The sequence below is a fragment of the Chiloscyllium plagiosum genome, unplaced genomic scaffold (assembly GCF_037043375.1).
Source record: "Chiloscyllium plagiosum isolate Xiang-an unplaced genomic scaffold, Cpla_swu_hap1 HiC_scaffold_23, whole genome shotgun sequence".
Lineage (NCBI taxonomy): Eukaryota > Metazoa > Chordata > Chondrichthyes > Orectolobiformes > Hemiscylliidae > Chiloscyllium > Chiloscyllium plagiosum.
In genome coordinates, this window is record NW_028270161.1 from 17,804,501 (window position 1) to 17,816,968 (window position 12,468).

The 12,468-nt window shown below is 39.9% G+C and overlaps 2 protein-coding genes across 6 annotated transcripts in view; one reads left to right on the forward strand and one right to left on the reverse strand.

The window, feature by feature from the left end:
- Positions 1–12,468, forward strand: part of LOC122561818 (coatomer subunit gamma-2) — a 60,929-nt gene that overhangs the window by 24,394 nt on the left and 24,067 nt on the right. The window contains exons 5-9 of the mRNA XM_043714021.2: positions 4,187–4,266; positions 6,508–6,583; positions 7,658–7,750; positions 9,125–9,211; positions 11,020–11,177. Of these exons, the coding sequence (XP_043569956.2) occupies positions 4,187–4,266; positions 6,508–6,583; positions 7,658–7,750; positions 9,125–9,211; positions 11,020–11,177 (494 nt within the window). The remainder of the gene's footprint in view (positions 1–4,186; positions 4,267–6,507; positions 6,584–7,657; positions 7,751–9,124; positions 9,212–11,019; positions 11,178–12,468) is intronic.
- Positions 1–12,468, reverse strand: part of mest (mesoderm specific transcript) — an 80,878-nt gene that overhangs the window by 8,372 nt on the left and 60,038 nt on the right. The gene's annotated exons all lie outside the window — the stretch shown is intronic.

Below are 12,468 nucleotides of genomic sequence, written 5' to 3' on the forward strand. Positions count from 1 at the left end.
TGGGTGACCTTATTGATTATAAGCTTCTGATGAACCCTCCACATACTGGAAAGAAAAGCCCTGCAAGGACTCGGAAGAGACAGAAATATCATAATCCTCCCATCAGACAAAAGGCACATGACTGTCATCCTGAACAGAACGCAATACATTGAAAAAGCAAACACATTATTCACAGATATCGATACCTACCAATAGGGGCCAACGGACCTGACTCCACAGCTAGAAAACTGTATTTTAGCATCCTTGAGGAAACTTCACAAGGCAGGTGAAATTAACAAGATAGACATTCACAGAATGAAACCTGAAGGATCCAACATACTCATTTCTACAGTTTACCAAAGGTACATAAACAAGGGTCCCCCCTCAGATCCATAGTCTCACTTCCCGGTACACTGACTAGCAAAGGAACTGCAACGCAAACTGAAACACCTAGTAGAAGACTCAAGCCGCTCCATCCAGGAATTCCTTAACATCATCAAAGACACCAAGGTAGAGGATGACGAGGTCATGGTTTCTTTTGACCTGACAGCCCTATTCACATCAATAAACATCACCCTGGCCAAAGAAACACTGGCCTCACTGCTAGACAAACCAAAGATACAAACCTGACCGCACCAACTCCATCAGCAAGGACAGCATCCTCAAACTAGTAGATCTGTGCCTCACAACCCACTTCACCTTCAAAGACCAGGCCTACAAACACATCAATGGGAGGCCTATGGGATTACCAAAATCAGGACTCTTAGCAGAAGCAGTTATGCAGAGGTTAGAATGAACAGCACTTTGCATGATCCAGCCCAAGCTTTGGGTCCGCTATATGGATGATGAAACGTAACAAATTAGAAGAAACACACAAACCGCATCCTTACCGATATAAAGTTCACCAAAGAGGAAGAGAACAACAACATACTCCCCTTCCTAGATGTCACGGTAGAATGCAAAGCTCCTGGGGAGCTGCAGAAGCGTGTTTACAGGAAAGCTAGACACAATGACCAGAAACTCAACTGCAGGAGCAATCATCCCTGCACCCACAAATGGAGCTGCATCAGGACATGATTTAAATGAGCCACAACACGCTGCAGCCCCCAGGAACTAAGAGAAGCTGAGGAAAAACACCTGTACAATGAATTCAGGAACAACGGTTCCCCGTTAAGCGCAGTCTGCCGATTCCTACACAACAGGCCTAAACAAGAAGACACAACATGCCCAAAAACTCTAGCCTCCCTGCCATACATTAAAGACATCTCTGAGATGACGACCAGACTGCTCTGGCCCCTCGTCATTATGGTAGCCCAAAAACCTACCACCGCACTGAAACAGCTCTTGATGAATTTAAAGGACCCCGTACCAACAACCAGCAGAATGAACGTCATATACAAAATATCCTGCAAGGACTGCAACAAACATTACATTGAACAGACAGGCAAGAAGCTAGCTGCCAGGATACATGAGCACCAACTAGCCACCAAAGGACATGACCAACTACCCATAGTGTCCATACACACAGACAAAGAGGGACACCAATTCAACTGGGACAACACAGCCATCCTGAGACAGGCTAAACAAAGACATGCACGGGAATTCCGAGAGATCTGGCATTCAATCTGGAACTTCATGAACAAACATATTGATTTGGATCCCATTTACCAACTTCTCAGAAAAAGACCCGGAAGTGATATCACCCACCATAACAGACCAAGACAGATAAATAGCAAGCAGGACAGAACACCACCGCTTCATCTGAGGCTTACTGATGATGTTACCTAGCATGGTGATGAAACATCTGAGAACAAATCTACCAGCTCAGTGAGTAAGCATACAACCTGATGGTAATGAGATGACTATCTTAATAGGTGAATGTTCACTGAGGAACGGGAGGTGATGAGTGCTGAGATAAGAGATAGAAGTTTGTTTACTCTGGATCACATTGACATAAGGAGGGAAGATGTGTTGGGAAGACTAAAGGATATTAAGGTGGACAAATCCCCAGGTCCGTATGGGATCTATCCTAGGTTGCTGAGGGAGGCGAGAGAGGAATACCTGGGGCCCTGACAGATATCTTTGTAGCATCTTTAAACACAGATGAGGTGCCGGCAGACTGGAGGGTTGCTCATGTCATCCCCCTGTACAAGAAGGATAGTAGGGATATTCCAAGTAACTACAGACCAGTGAGCCTGACATCAGTAGTGGGAAAGTTGCTGGAGAAGGTACTGAAGGATAAAATCTACTTAAGAGTGGGCTTATCAGTGATAGGCAACATGGTTTTGTGCGGGGAAGCTCGTGCCTTACTACCTTAATAGAGTTCTTTGAGGAAGTGACCAAATTGATAGAGGAAGGAAGGGCTGTAGATGTCATATAAATGGACTTTAGTAAGGCGTCTGATAAGGTTCCCCATGGTAAACTAATGGAGAAAGTGAAGTCACATGGTGTGCCAGGTGTACTAGCTAGATGGATAAAGAACTGGTTGAGCAACAGGAGACAGAGAGTTGTAGTTGAAGGGAGTTTCTCAAAATGGAGAAAGGTGACCAGTGGTATTCCTCAGGGATCAGTGCTGGCGCCACTGTTCTTTGTGATAAAATGCATTTGGAAGGGTTTGGAGAGATATGGGCCGGGTGCTGGCAGGTGGGACTAGATTGGGTTGGGATATCTGGTCGGCATGGACGTATTGGACCGAAGGGTCTGTTTCCATGCTGTACATGTCTATGACATGAAATGATCTGGAAGAGGGCATTGTTGGTCTGATCAGTAAGTTTTCAGATGACACGAAGATTGGAGGAGTAGCAGAAAGCATAGGGGACTGTCAAAGAATACTGGAGAATATACATAGACTAGAGAGTTGGGTGAGAAGTGGCAGATGGAGTTCAATCCAGGCAAATGTAATGTGATGCATTTTGGGAAGTCTAATTCTAGAGCGAACTATACTGTAAACGGAAGAGCCTTGAGAAAAGTTGATGAGCAGAGAGATCTGGGAGTTCAGTCCATTGTACCCTGAAGGTGGCTGCACAGGTGGATAGAGTGGTCAAGAAGGCATATGGTATGCTTGCCTTCATCGGACGGGGTATTGAGTATAAGAGCTGACAATTAAAATTGTACAAGACTTTGGTTTGACCGCATTTAGAATACTGTGTACAGTTCTGGTCACCACATTACCAAAAGGAAGTGGACACTTTGGAGAAGGTGCAGAGAAGGTTTATGAGGATGTTGCCTCCTATGAAAGGTGCTAGCTATGAAGAGAGGTTGAGTAGGTTAGGAGTGTTTTCATTAGAAAAAAGGAGATTGAGGGGGGGACCTGATTGAGGTCTACAAAATCATGAAGGGTATAAACGGGGTAGATAGAAGCTTTTTCCCAGGGTGAGGGATTCAATGACGAGAGGTCACACGTTCAAAGTGAGAAGTGAAAAGTTTAAGGGGGATATACGTGGCAAGTACTTTACACAGAGGGTGGTAGTGCCTAGAATGCATTGGCAGCAGAGGTAGTAGAGGCAGGCACGGTAGATTCATTTAAGGTGCGTCTGGACAGATGTATGAGTAGGTGGGGAGCAGAAGGATACAGATGCTTAGGAATTGGGCGATAGGTTTAGGCAGTGGATTTGGATCGGCTCAGGCTTGGAGGGCCAAAGGGCCTGGGCTGTAAATTTTCTTTGTTCTTTGAGCCCATGTTCTCTAAAGTTTAGAAAACCTAAGGCAATGTTATTGAAACATATGAAATTCTTAGCATCTAGCCTGTCAAGTCTTCTTTATAGGCTGATTCCCTGGGCTGAAGAGTCTGGAATTACAGTCTCAGAATAAGGGAATGCCCATTTATGTGAAATGAAGAGAAACATCTTCACTCAGGTCTGAGATTTTTTGGAACTCTTGAGTTAAAGGACTGATGATGCTTAGTGAATAAATATTTTCCAGATCAAAATCAATAGATGTTAAGACGAAAGTGGATGTAAAAATGCAGCCTTAATACTAAATTAAGGAACTGGCTTCAAGGCCTGTATTGTCTGCCCCAATCTTATTTCCTGTTCTTAATTATTATTTATTCTTTAATGCATTTATGTTCTTTGATCTGCTTAGGTGTTCTTCAAAAACTTGTCTAATCTTCCAGGAAATAGTATTATTCCTCGTTGTTACAATTTAAGTTGCTCATTAATTTCTGAGAGACTGTACACTTCTTTAAAAAGAAATTATTCGTTTACAGCAAACTCTTAGAAGAATGTGCTACTTGACAATCAAAGAGATGGCGAACATATCAGAAGATGTAATAATAGTCACAAGCAGGTAAGAGTGAGAAAGTACAATTAGCCTTAGTAATGAGTTTTTTGATGAAGTAACAAAAAAGATTGATGAGGGCAGAGCAGTAGATGTGATCTAAAGGGATTTCAGTAAAGCGTTCGACAAGGTTCCCCATGGGAGACTGATTAGCAAGGTTAGATCTCATGGAATACAGGGAGAACTAGCCATTTGGATACAGAACTGGCTCAAAGGTAGAAGACAGAGGGTGGTGGTGGAGGCCTGTGACCAGTGGAGTGCCACAAGGATCGGTGCTGGGCCCTCTACTTTTTGTCATTTACATAAATTATTTGGATGCGAGCATAAGAGGTACAGTTAGTAAGTTTGCAGATGACAGCAAAATTGGAGGTGTAGTGGACAGCGAAGAAGGTTACCTCAGATTACAACAGGATCTGGACCAGATGGGCCAATGGGCTGAGAGGTGGCAGATAAATGCGAGATGCTGCATTTTGGGAAAGCAAATCTTAGCAGGACTTATACACTTAATGGTAAGGTCCTAGGGAGTGTTGCTGAACAAAGAGACCTTGAAGTGCAGGTTCATAGCTCCTTGAAAGTGGAGTCGCAGGTAGATAGGATAGTGAAGAAGGCATTTGGTATGCTTGCCTTTATTGATCAGAGTATTGAGTACAGGAGTTGGGAGGTCATGTTGCGGCTGTACAGGACATTGGTTAGGCCACTGTTGGAATATTGCATGCAATTCAGGTCTCCTTCCTATCGGAAAGATGTTGTGAAATGTGAAAGGGTTCAGAAAAGATTTACAAGGATGTTGCTAGGGTTGGAGGATCTGAGCTACAGGGAGAGGCTGAACAGGCTGGGGCTGTTTTCCCTGGAGCGTCGGAGGCTGAGGAGTGACCTTATAGAGGTTTACAAAATTATGAGGGGCATGGATAGGATAAATAGGCAAAGTCTTTTCCCTGGGGTCGGGGAATCCAGAACTAGAGGGCATATGTTTAGGGTGAGAGGGGAAAGATATAAAAGAGACCTAAGGGGCAACTTTTTCACGCAGAGGGTGGTACGTGTATGGAATGAGCTGCCAGAGGATGTGGTGGAGGCTGGTACAATTGCAACGTTTAAGAGGCATTTGGATGGGTATATGAATAGGAAGGGTTTGGAGGGATATGAGCCGGGTGCTGGCGGGTGGGACTAGATTGGGTTGGGATATCTGGTCAGCATGGGCAGGTTGGACCGAAGGATCTGTTTCCATACTGTACATCTCTATGACTCTAATTTCATTTATTCTACCATGATTTAAGTATAAACTTTATAACTGGGAGCAAAGAGAGTTAACTTCAGTTGCAATATTGCTTAGGATTCCATTTGGAGGTTGGTGTGTTTTACAACCGGCTATTTAATTATCTTCAGCACTTTGACATATTCCAGTTGGAAAAGGTGCTAGAACCATTATATATTAGGGTTCTGGTGTTTGGATGTGTAGCCAAGTTCTCAGGGAAATTTCTGAACTGGACAAAATTACTTAAATAAATTTGCCAACAAAGTTGTGAGCAATTGGCTTTAAAAGCACTATCTGATCCCTTTTGGAAGTATGTGTTACAGTTTCTGGGGAACTACCTAGTTACTCTTTTACTTGGGGAATGATGATTTTTCCATTTCTGGCTGTTTCTTTGGTGAAGTACCAATTTTATCTCCAGCAATAAAAACTTAGGTAATTACGTCTTTGGTATTATCATATTTATTATTTTCCTGTCTATTTCTAATGAACCTGTTCAGAGAGATGTTCTTACACACCTCTGGGAGGTAAGACTTGAACCTGGACTTTGTCGCCCAGACATAAGAGCACTAACATTGCATCATAGAGCGTCTATGCATATTTTGTTCACTTTTACTCACTCTGCTTCCATGTTAAAACTTAAGGTAGCCATGTAAAATTGGCTTGAGTAGGTTAAAAAAAAAAATGAAGAGGTAGTCAGTAGTATGGAAAGTTCTTATTCCTCTTGACTCTTAGTTTAGAAACTGTCTCAAAGTAGCAAAGAAGTGTAATTGTTGGTGCGACTCTAGGGATACATTTTATGATTTTGGACTGACAAGAGCAGATTATAGTTCAAAATACTGCTTTCCTGAAACGGAGACCGCAGCGTTCGAAAAATAAATATCTAAATTCTATATTAACTCATCATAATATTCTAAAACTCTATTTGCCCACCAACCACATGACTTTAAGGAAGATTTTCCAGTTAATTAATATTATTTTCTGTTTGTTAATATATCAAGTTTGACCAAGGACATGACTGGGAAGGATGATGTGTACAGAGGTCCGGCTGTAAGAGCGTTGTGCCGTATTACAGATGTAAGTATTCCTTCTGGAGAGAGAACAGGTTGTGCAGCTACTGTGGAGGGATATAATGAAGCCTCCATTTCTTTATTATAAATTTGAGGAATTATCTAGCAAATTTTGGCTATAAAATTATGTCAAAATGCAGGAAGCAGACTTGAAGCTAGGGCCAGTGGATGTGATTTAGAGTAAAAGTTAACCCGTCTGTTTATGATCAAATCAAAGTTCATGCTTCAATTTGTTGTATAGATGAAATTAAACCAATATCACCAACCTCAAATTTGAATCTAGTTCAGAAGGAAACTAATTGTGTACCTGCAGGTTAACAAAAAGAACAAGGTATTTCACTTTGTATCTGATAGGTCGGTTAACTGGGACTGGTGATAACAGTGCCATACTGTTTGCTTGATTGCTTCTGGAATTTTCCAGATGTAATTTTCATAAATGGGTTCGTACATTCAGTAAGAGATTGCCTGGCTAAAGTTTTGTTTGCAAAACTGTACTCCTTGTTTGTAAATCTCTCTATGGCTTGCACCTAATTATCTCTATGACTTCCTCCAATCCTACAACCCTCTAAGATGTCTGCTTTTCTCCAATTCCAGCCCTTTGTGCATACCACGTTTTAACTGCTTTATCAAATTCTCTCCCTTAACCTTGCATTCTCTCTACCTCTCTTTCATTCTCCATCTCGTAATTCTGTGAAGTACTCTATGTTAAAGGTGAATATAAATGCAAGTTGTTTTGATAGGACCAGCTAAATAGACTATTTGGTGTTTTCCTGTTTTAGTTTGTATATTCATAAAATTGTTTTGTATTTTAAGTTGATTTCCCCGCTGAGCCAATGATTAAAGCACATACCTGGTTCTTTTGTTGGCATGTGCTCAGTCAAGCTGACATCTGGAGCAGAGTTTCAGCCCACAGGTGACTAACTTGGGTGAAATCAACTGAACCAAACAACAGCTCTGCAGCACTCTTCATTTCACCATTGACAGATATTTAATGCAGTGTTAGTGTTTCTGTGGCACGGGTAATGTTAGAAGTATTAGAATATGTTTTATTTTATGTTCCTTCCTGTCATTCCCTTGGTAGGTGACAATGCTGCAGGGGATTGAACGTTATATGAAACAAGCTATTGTGGATAAGGTGGCAAGTGTTTCCAGCTCTGCCTTGGTGTCCTCTCTGGTAAAGATGCCTAAAATAATAATTTCCCATTCATTTTAAAGAAGACCAGACCTTTTGATTGTTTGCAAAATATGAATTCTTTTAAATTCAGTATTAACATTTTACAGTTAAAATGCATTATGTGAAGGCACAGCCATTCACAATACTACTATTACTTTGTTACCTGGGTGCATTTAAAGCTTGAATATTTTTCCAAAAAGGGCATGTTTTGAAGAAATAATAAACCTACATAATTTTTTTCATATCTATCAAATTTACATAGTTTGTTCCTATCTATGAAAGGATATGAAGGACAGTTTTACTTTGTTAATCCATGGGTCTCTATGCAGAAAGTTAGGATTTACAAGCAGATGTTAACTTTTAGAAATTCTACCCAGAAATTAGCATCTAATTGACAAGATACCTATTTAAGACACTACTCAAAATAATAAATCTCAGTGGCGATTTTAAAGAACTTTCTCAGGCTACCTGAAAATCAAAACCATGTTTAAGATTCTTCTGCTCTGAATGATATTTCTTATTATTGCTGGAGCAGGGACAATTTTAAACTAACAGCACTCTGGGATTTTGACTAAATTTCCATGTTTCTTTAACATGATGGTCAACACACAAAGGAACCTTTGCTGCCATTTCCTCAAGGGAACTTGCGTTTAGATCATATAGGTAGAATTACATTGTTCAACCATTGTTTTTCCCTCAGTTCTGCCTATTTCCTTTCTAATATTTGGGTTTTTCCCACAATTCCTCAAATGAAAAGTTGAATGGTTGACCTCAATCAGGTCTCTGCCAAAACTGCTTTTATTTGTCCACAACATGTTGCAGAAGAGCAGCCTGGCTTGAATCTTTCTTTTCCCAAGGAAAATAATACAGTCATAGCTCTCCATTTCTCAAAGCACATTTGAAATGGGGAGAAATAAATGTCCTCCTTTTTTTGACATACAACACCAATGCACAATCTGACTGTACCATTAAATCTCCAAATAAGTCTCTGAGAAACTTGCACAGCAAGTCAACAATATTTTGGAATTGCATTGGAACTAGGCCAATATCTGAAAGTAAAAGAGAGGCTTAATTATTCATTTGCAACTTTGAATTTGGAACAACAATCAAGTCTGTGTCTCTGCAATTAGGGAGATTTCATTTTCTCATCAACTGCCAGTAGCCTTTCTGTTTTCCAGAGCAAAAGGGAGATATAATGCAACATTTTCTGTTCTTATCTCCAGCATTCCCAAACTGTCTTTTCATCACTACCAAGAATTCTGTTAGCTGTTCACCTAAGAGGTTTTATTTGCTAGTGACGAATACAGTATTAAAAATTATTCTTCAGTGTGCAAGGGCATTTATTTATTTCTCATGGTTTTAAAAATTCTTTAGCATCTCATATCTACAAGCTACGATGTGGTGAAACGTTGGGTGAATGAGGCTCAAGAGGCTGCCTCCAGTGATAATATCATGGTACAGGTAAGCCAATACAGTTTAGCAAAATGGAATGAGACTCATTATATGGAGGCCAAAAGCTTAGGCTTTAAATACATTTAGTTTGTACTTCACTCAACCTTTCTACAAAGTTCACAGGTTTGAGTTCCTCGGAAAGAATGTGTTATAATTGAAATGTATGAACTTGGTCTTCAATTCAGCTTATTTGAGGCTGCAGGGAGGAAAAGGAACAACAAGAAGTATCATTCTTAACCAGGTGTTAGGTGTTCGAAACGGATCATTTTCCAATCCCCACAGTTTAACATAGTGTTATTTTTTAGTTTAGGAATAAGGAAAGGAAAGATCAAAAAATGGTTGCATCCCTTTATTATGTCCTCAGAGTCCCTAAGGTACTTCACACCAATAAATTACTTTTGAAGTGCAGTCACTGCTATGAAGTCAAATGTGTTGCAAAACTATCTAGTTCGTAATTAACATATTTATATATAGTGATTCATAATATTCTGACCTCCTGAATCACATAGTCAGATTTTCATGCAGGGGAAGTGAACATTTCAATTTTTCTCTTTGTCTTCATGAAGCTGCTCTCCCTGTGTTCTGTGTTTCAGAAGAAGTGCCTGTTCCTCTGTCTTGCTCAATCTGTTCCACGATAATACTGAACTGCTCAGTAGATCCTTAACATCTGCCTTGATTTAATAGCCCGAAAAGTGGATGCCAACTACCAATGTGGCACTCCCTCATTACTGAAGTATTGGCCTAAACCTTGTGCTGGATTGTATGGGTTCAGTGTCAGAGGTGCAGGTGCTTCAGTGGTTAGCACTGTTACCTTGCAGTGCCAGGAACCTGGGAGGAGGAGGGGGCAGGGGGTGTGGATCGGGTCTGAGTGGAATGAGTTTTGGTATGGACTCTATAGGCCAAGTGGCCTCTTTCAACACTGTAGAGATTATGTGATTGTATGAATACGACATGCAATTTTACTGAGTTATCACATTATCTTGGCTGTCCGCAGCCACTCATTATGATACTAGAGAGGATCAAAAGCAAAAGAGCATAGATTTAAAGTAATTGATAAAGAAGCAGAAGTGATGTGAGAGAAAGATTTCCAAAGTAGGTAGAGGTTGGAATGCACTGCCTGAGTGTACATAGATGCAGGTGGGAGATGGGTTGCTGGGAGAAGGCTGAAGCATGGCATGAAGTAAAGAATGTTCATTTAGAGTGCCAGTACATACACAGTGGGCTGAATGGCTGTCATCAGCACTGTAATTATTGTGATTTTATAATCGTGTCAAATTAATTTGAAAAAAGTACTGCACTGCCTGTAGATGGTTTCTGGTAAAAGTAAAGCAAGATATGCTGATAGATGACAGTAAGGATCTTGACACCTTCCACATCGTATTGAGGACTAGATAATAGTACTTGATGACGATTTGGTAGAAACTCTTTAGTACACTGAATAATAGACTGGATCTCCATTAATTACTTTTGGAACTTTATTGCTGTTGTCCTTCCAAATTTACCTTATTTTCTTGTATCCCAATGTGTCATCCCATTTTGAAATGAAGGTTTATTGCTCAAATTTATTTTTAGTTTTCTATTTTTGCTGGAGCGCAAATAGTAGTTCTTCACAATACAGGCATGCATTGTTCCTAAAAACTTTTAGATTTTAAAACATATGGCACTGTACCAAGAAGGGAATCCTGGTTTTCTAAAGAAATAGAAAGCAAATAGAGGAGTTGCTGAAGAATAATCTGTTGAGGTTATTAATGTTTTCATTATTGATGCTTTGCTTGTTAATGTCTTCATGTCATTCTTACTTCCATGCTTTCTTTCAGTATCATGCTTTAGGCCTCTTGTATCACATACGGAAGACTGACCGGTTAGCTGTTACAAAGATGGTAAATAAATTCACAAAGTGTGGTCTGAAATCCCCATTTGCCTATTGCATGCTGATCCGTATTACAAGTAAACTCTTGGAGGAAGCGGAGGGAGGGTAAGTTACTCCTTTTATTGTGTTATATTTGACATCCCCAACCATATTGCCTAACAAGTTAACTTGGCCATTTTGGGAATCGAAGCAATTTCACAAATTGTATATCTAAAATGCTAAATTACATGGTCAGATATTTTGGTTAGATTTGTTGGTGCTGAACCTCATTCAGGTTGCAGTCTTGTTTCCATCTCTGTCTAAGTCTATCTGGAAAAACTTTTGAGAACCTGATTTTTGCTAGTGTACATTCTACTGAAATAGTACATTTAGTCATGAAGTGATTTTATGCTTGGGCCTTCTTACTTTGTTAAAATTAGAGAGGACACTAGAACCACAAAGTCAACAGAATGGTTTCAGCACAAATGGAGGCATTTCATCCTGTTATCTCTGGACAGACTATCTGCAAGAGGAATTCCATTAGTGCACTTCCTCACCTTTTCCCTCAGACCTGCATTTTTTTTTCCTTGTCAAGTAATGATCCAGTTCTGTTTTAAAAGCCATGATTGAATCTGTCCCCACCACATTTTTCAACCACCTGCAGCATTAAAATAATTTTTCTCTTACGTGCCATTATTTTTATTTTATTTAGCTTCTTTTTACTTTGACTATTTTTTCATACAGAAAATGTTATTTTTGTTTATTTTCTACCTTTCCAGAGCTCTTGGGATGCTGCCCCATGGCTTTACCTTATTACGTAAGGTGAAAGAGAGATTCTTCTTATTTTTAAATTTCCAAGATGAATTGATCTCAGCCTTGTTCCTTTTTTTCCCGTTGGAGTGCGAAGATCAGAAAACAGTGAATAGTCTTTTTTATTGTGCACATCAAGAGAAATTAACTTAGTTGTAACTTGGAAGAAAAAAAGAAATGGGGAGCCATGAGAACAAAAGCTGATTTAAAGCTCACTTCTTTAAATATGCATGGTAATTTTTCAACTTTGCTTTTCTGCTGTGAACCTTTCCCACCAGGACTATTTATCAGAAATTCAGACATACGCTGCATATCTTGTTCCAACCATAATAACTGAAAATTATGTGTTTGCCTTTGTATTTTTGATACAAGCATCCAGAGGCTGAATTTTCCACAATTAGGCAAACTCAGAAAATTACTCTCAGTTGCTTTCAGAAGTTTGGGGTTTGAAAGCTGTCCATGGTGTGCTACAATGCCAACATCTTGTAAGATGGCCCATTGTAATTAATGTATTTAACCTGCAAAGTATTGTCACAATAACAACAAATGTACAAATTCAAAAGTGCATGACCAGATTGATAAATGATACTTGCTAACCAGCAAAATA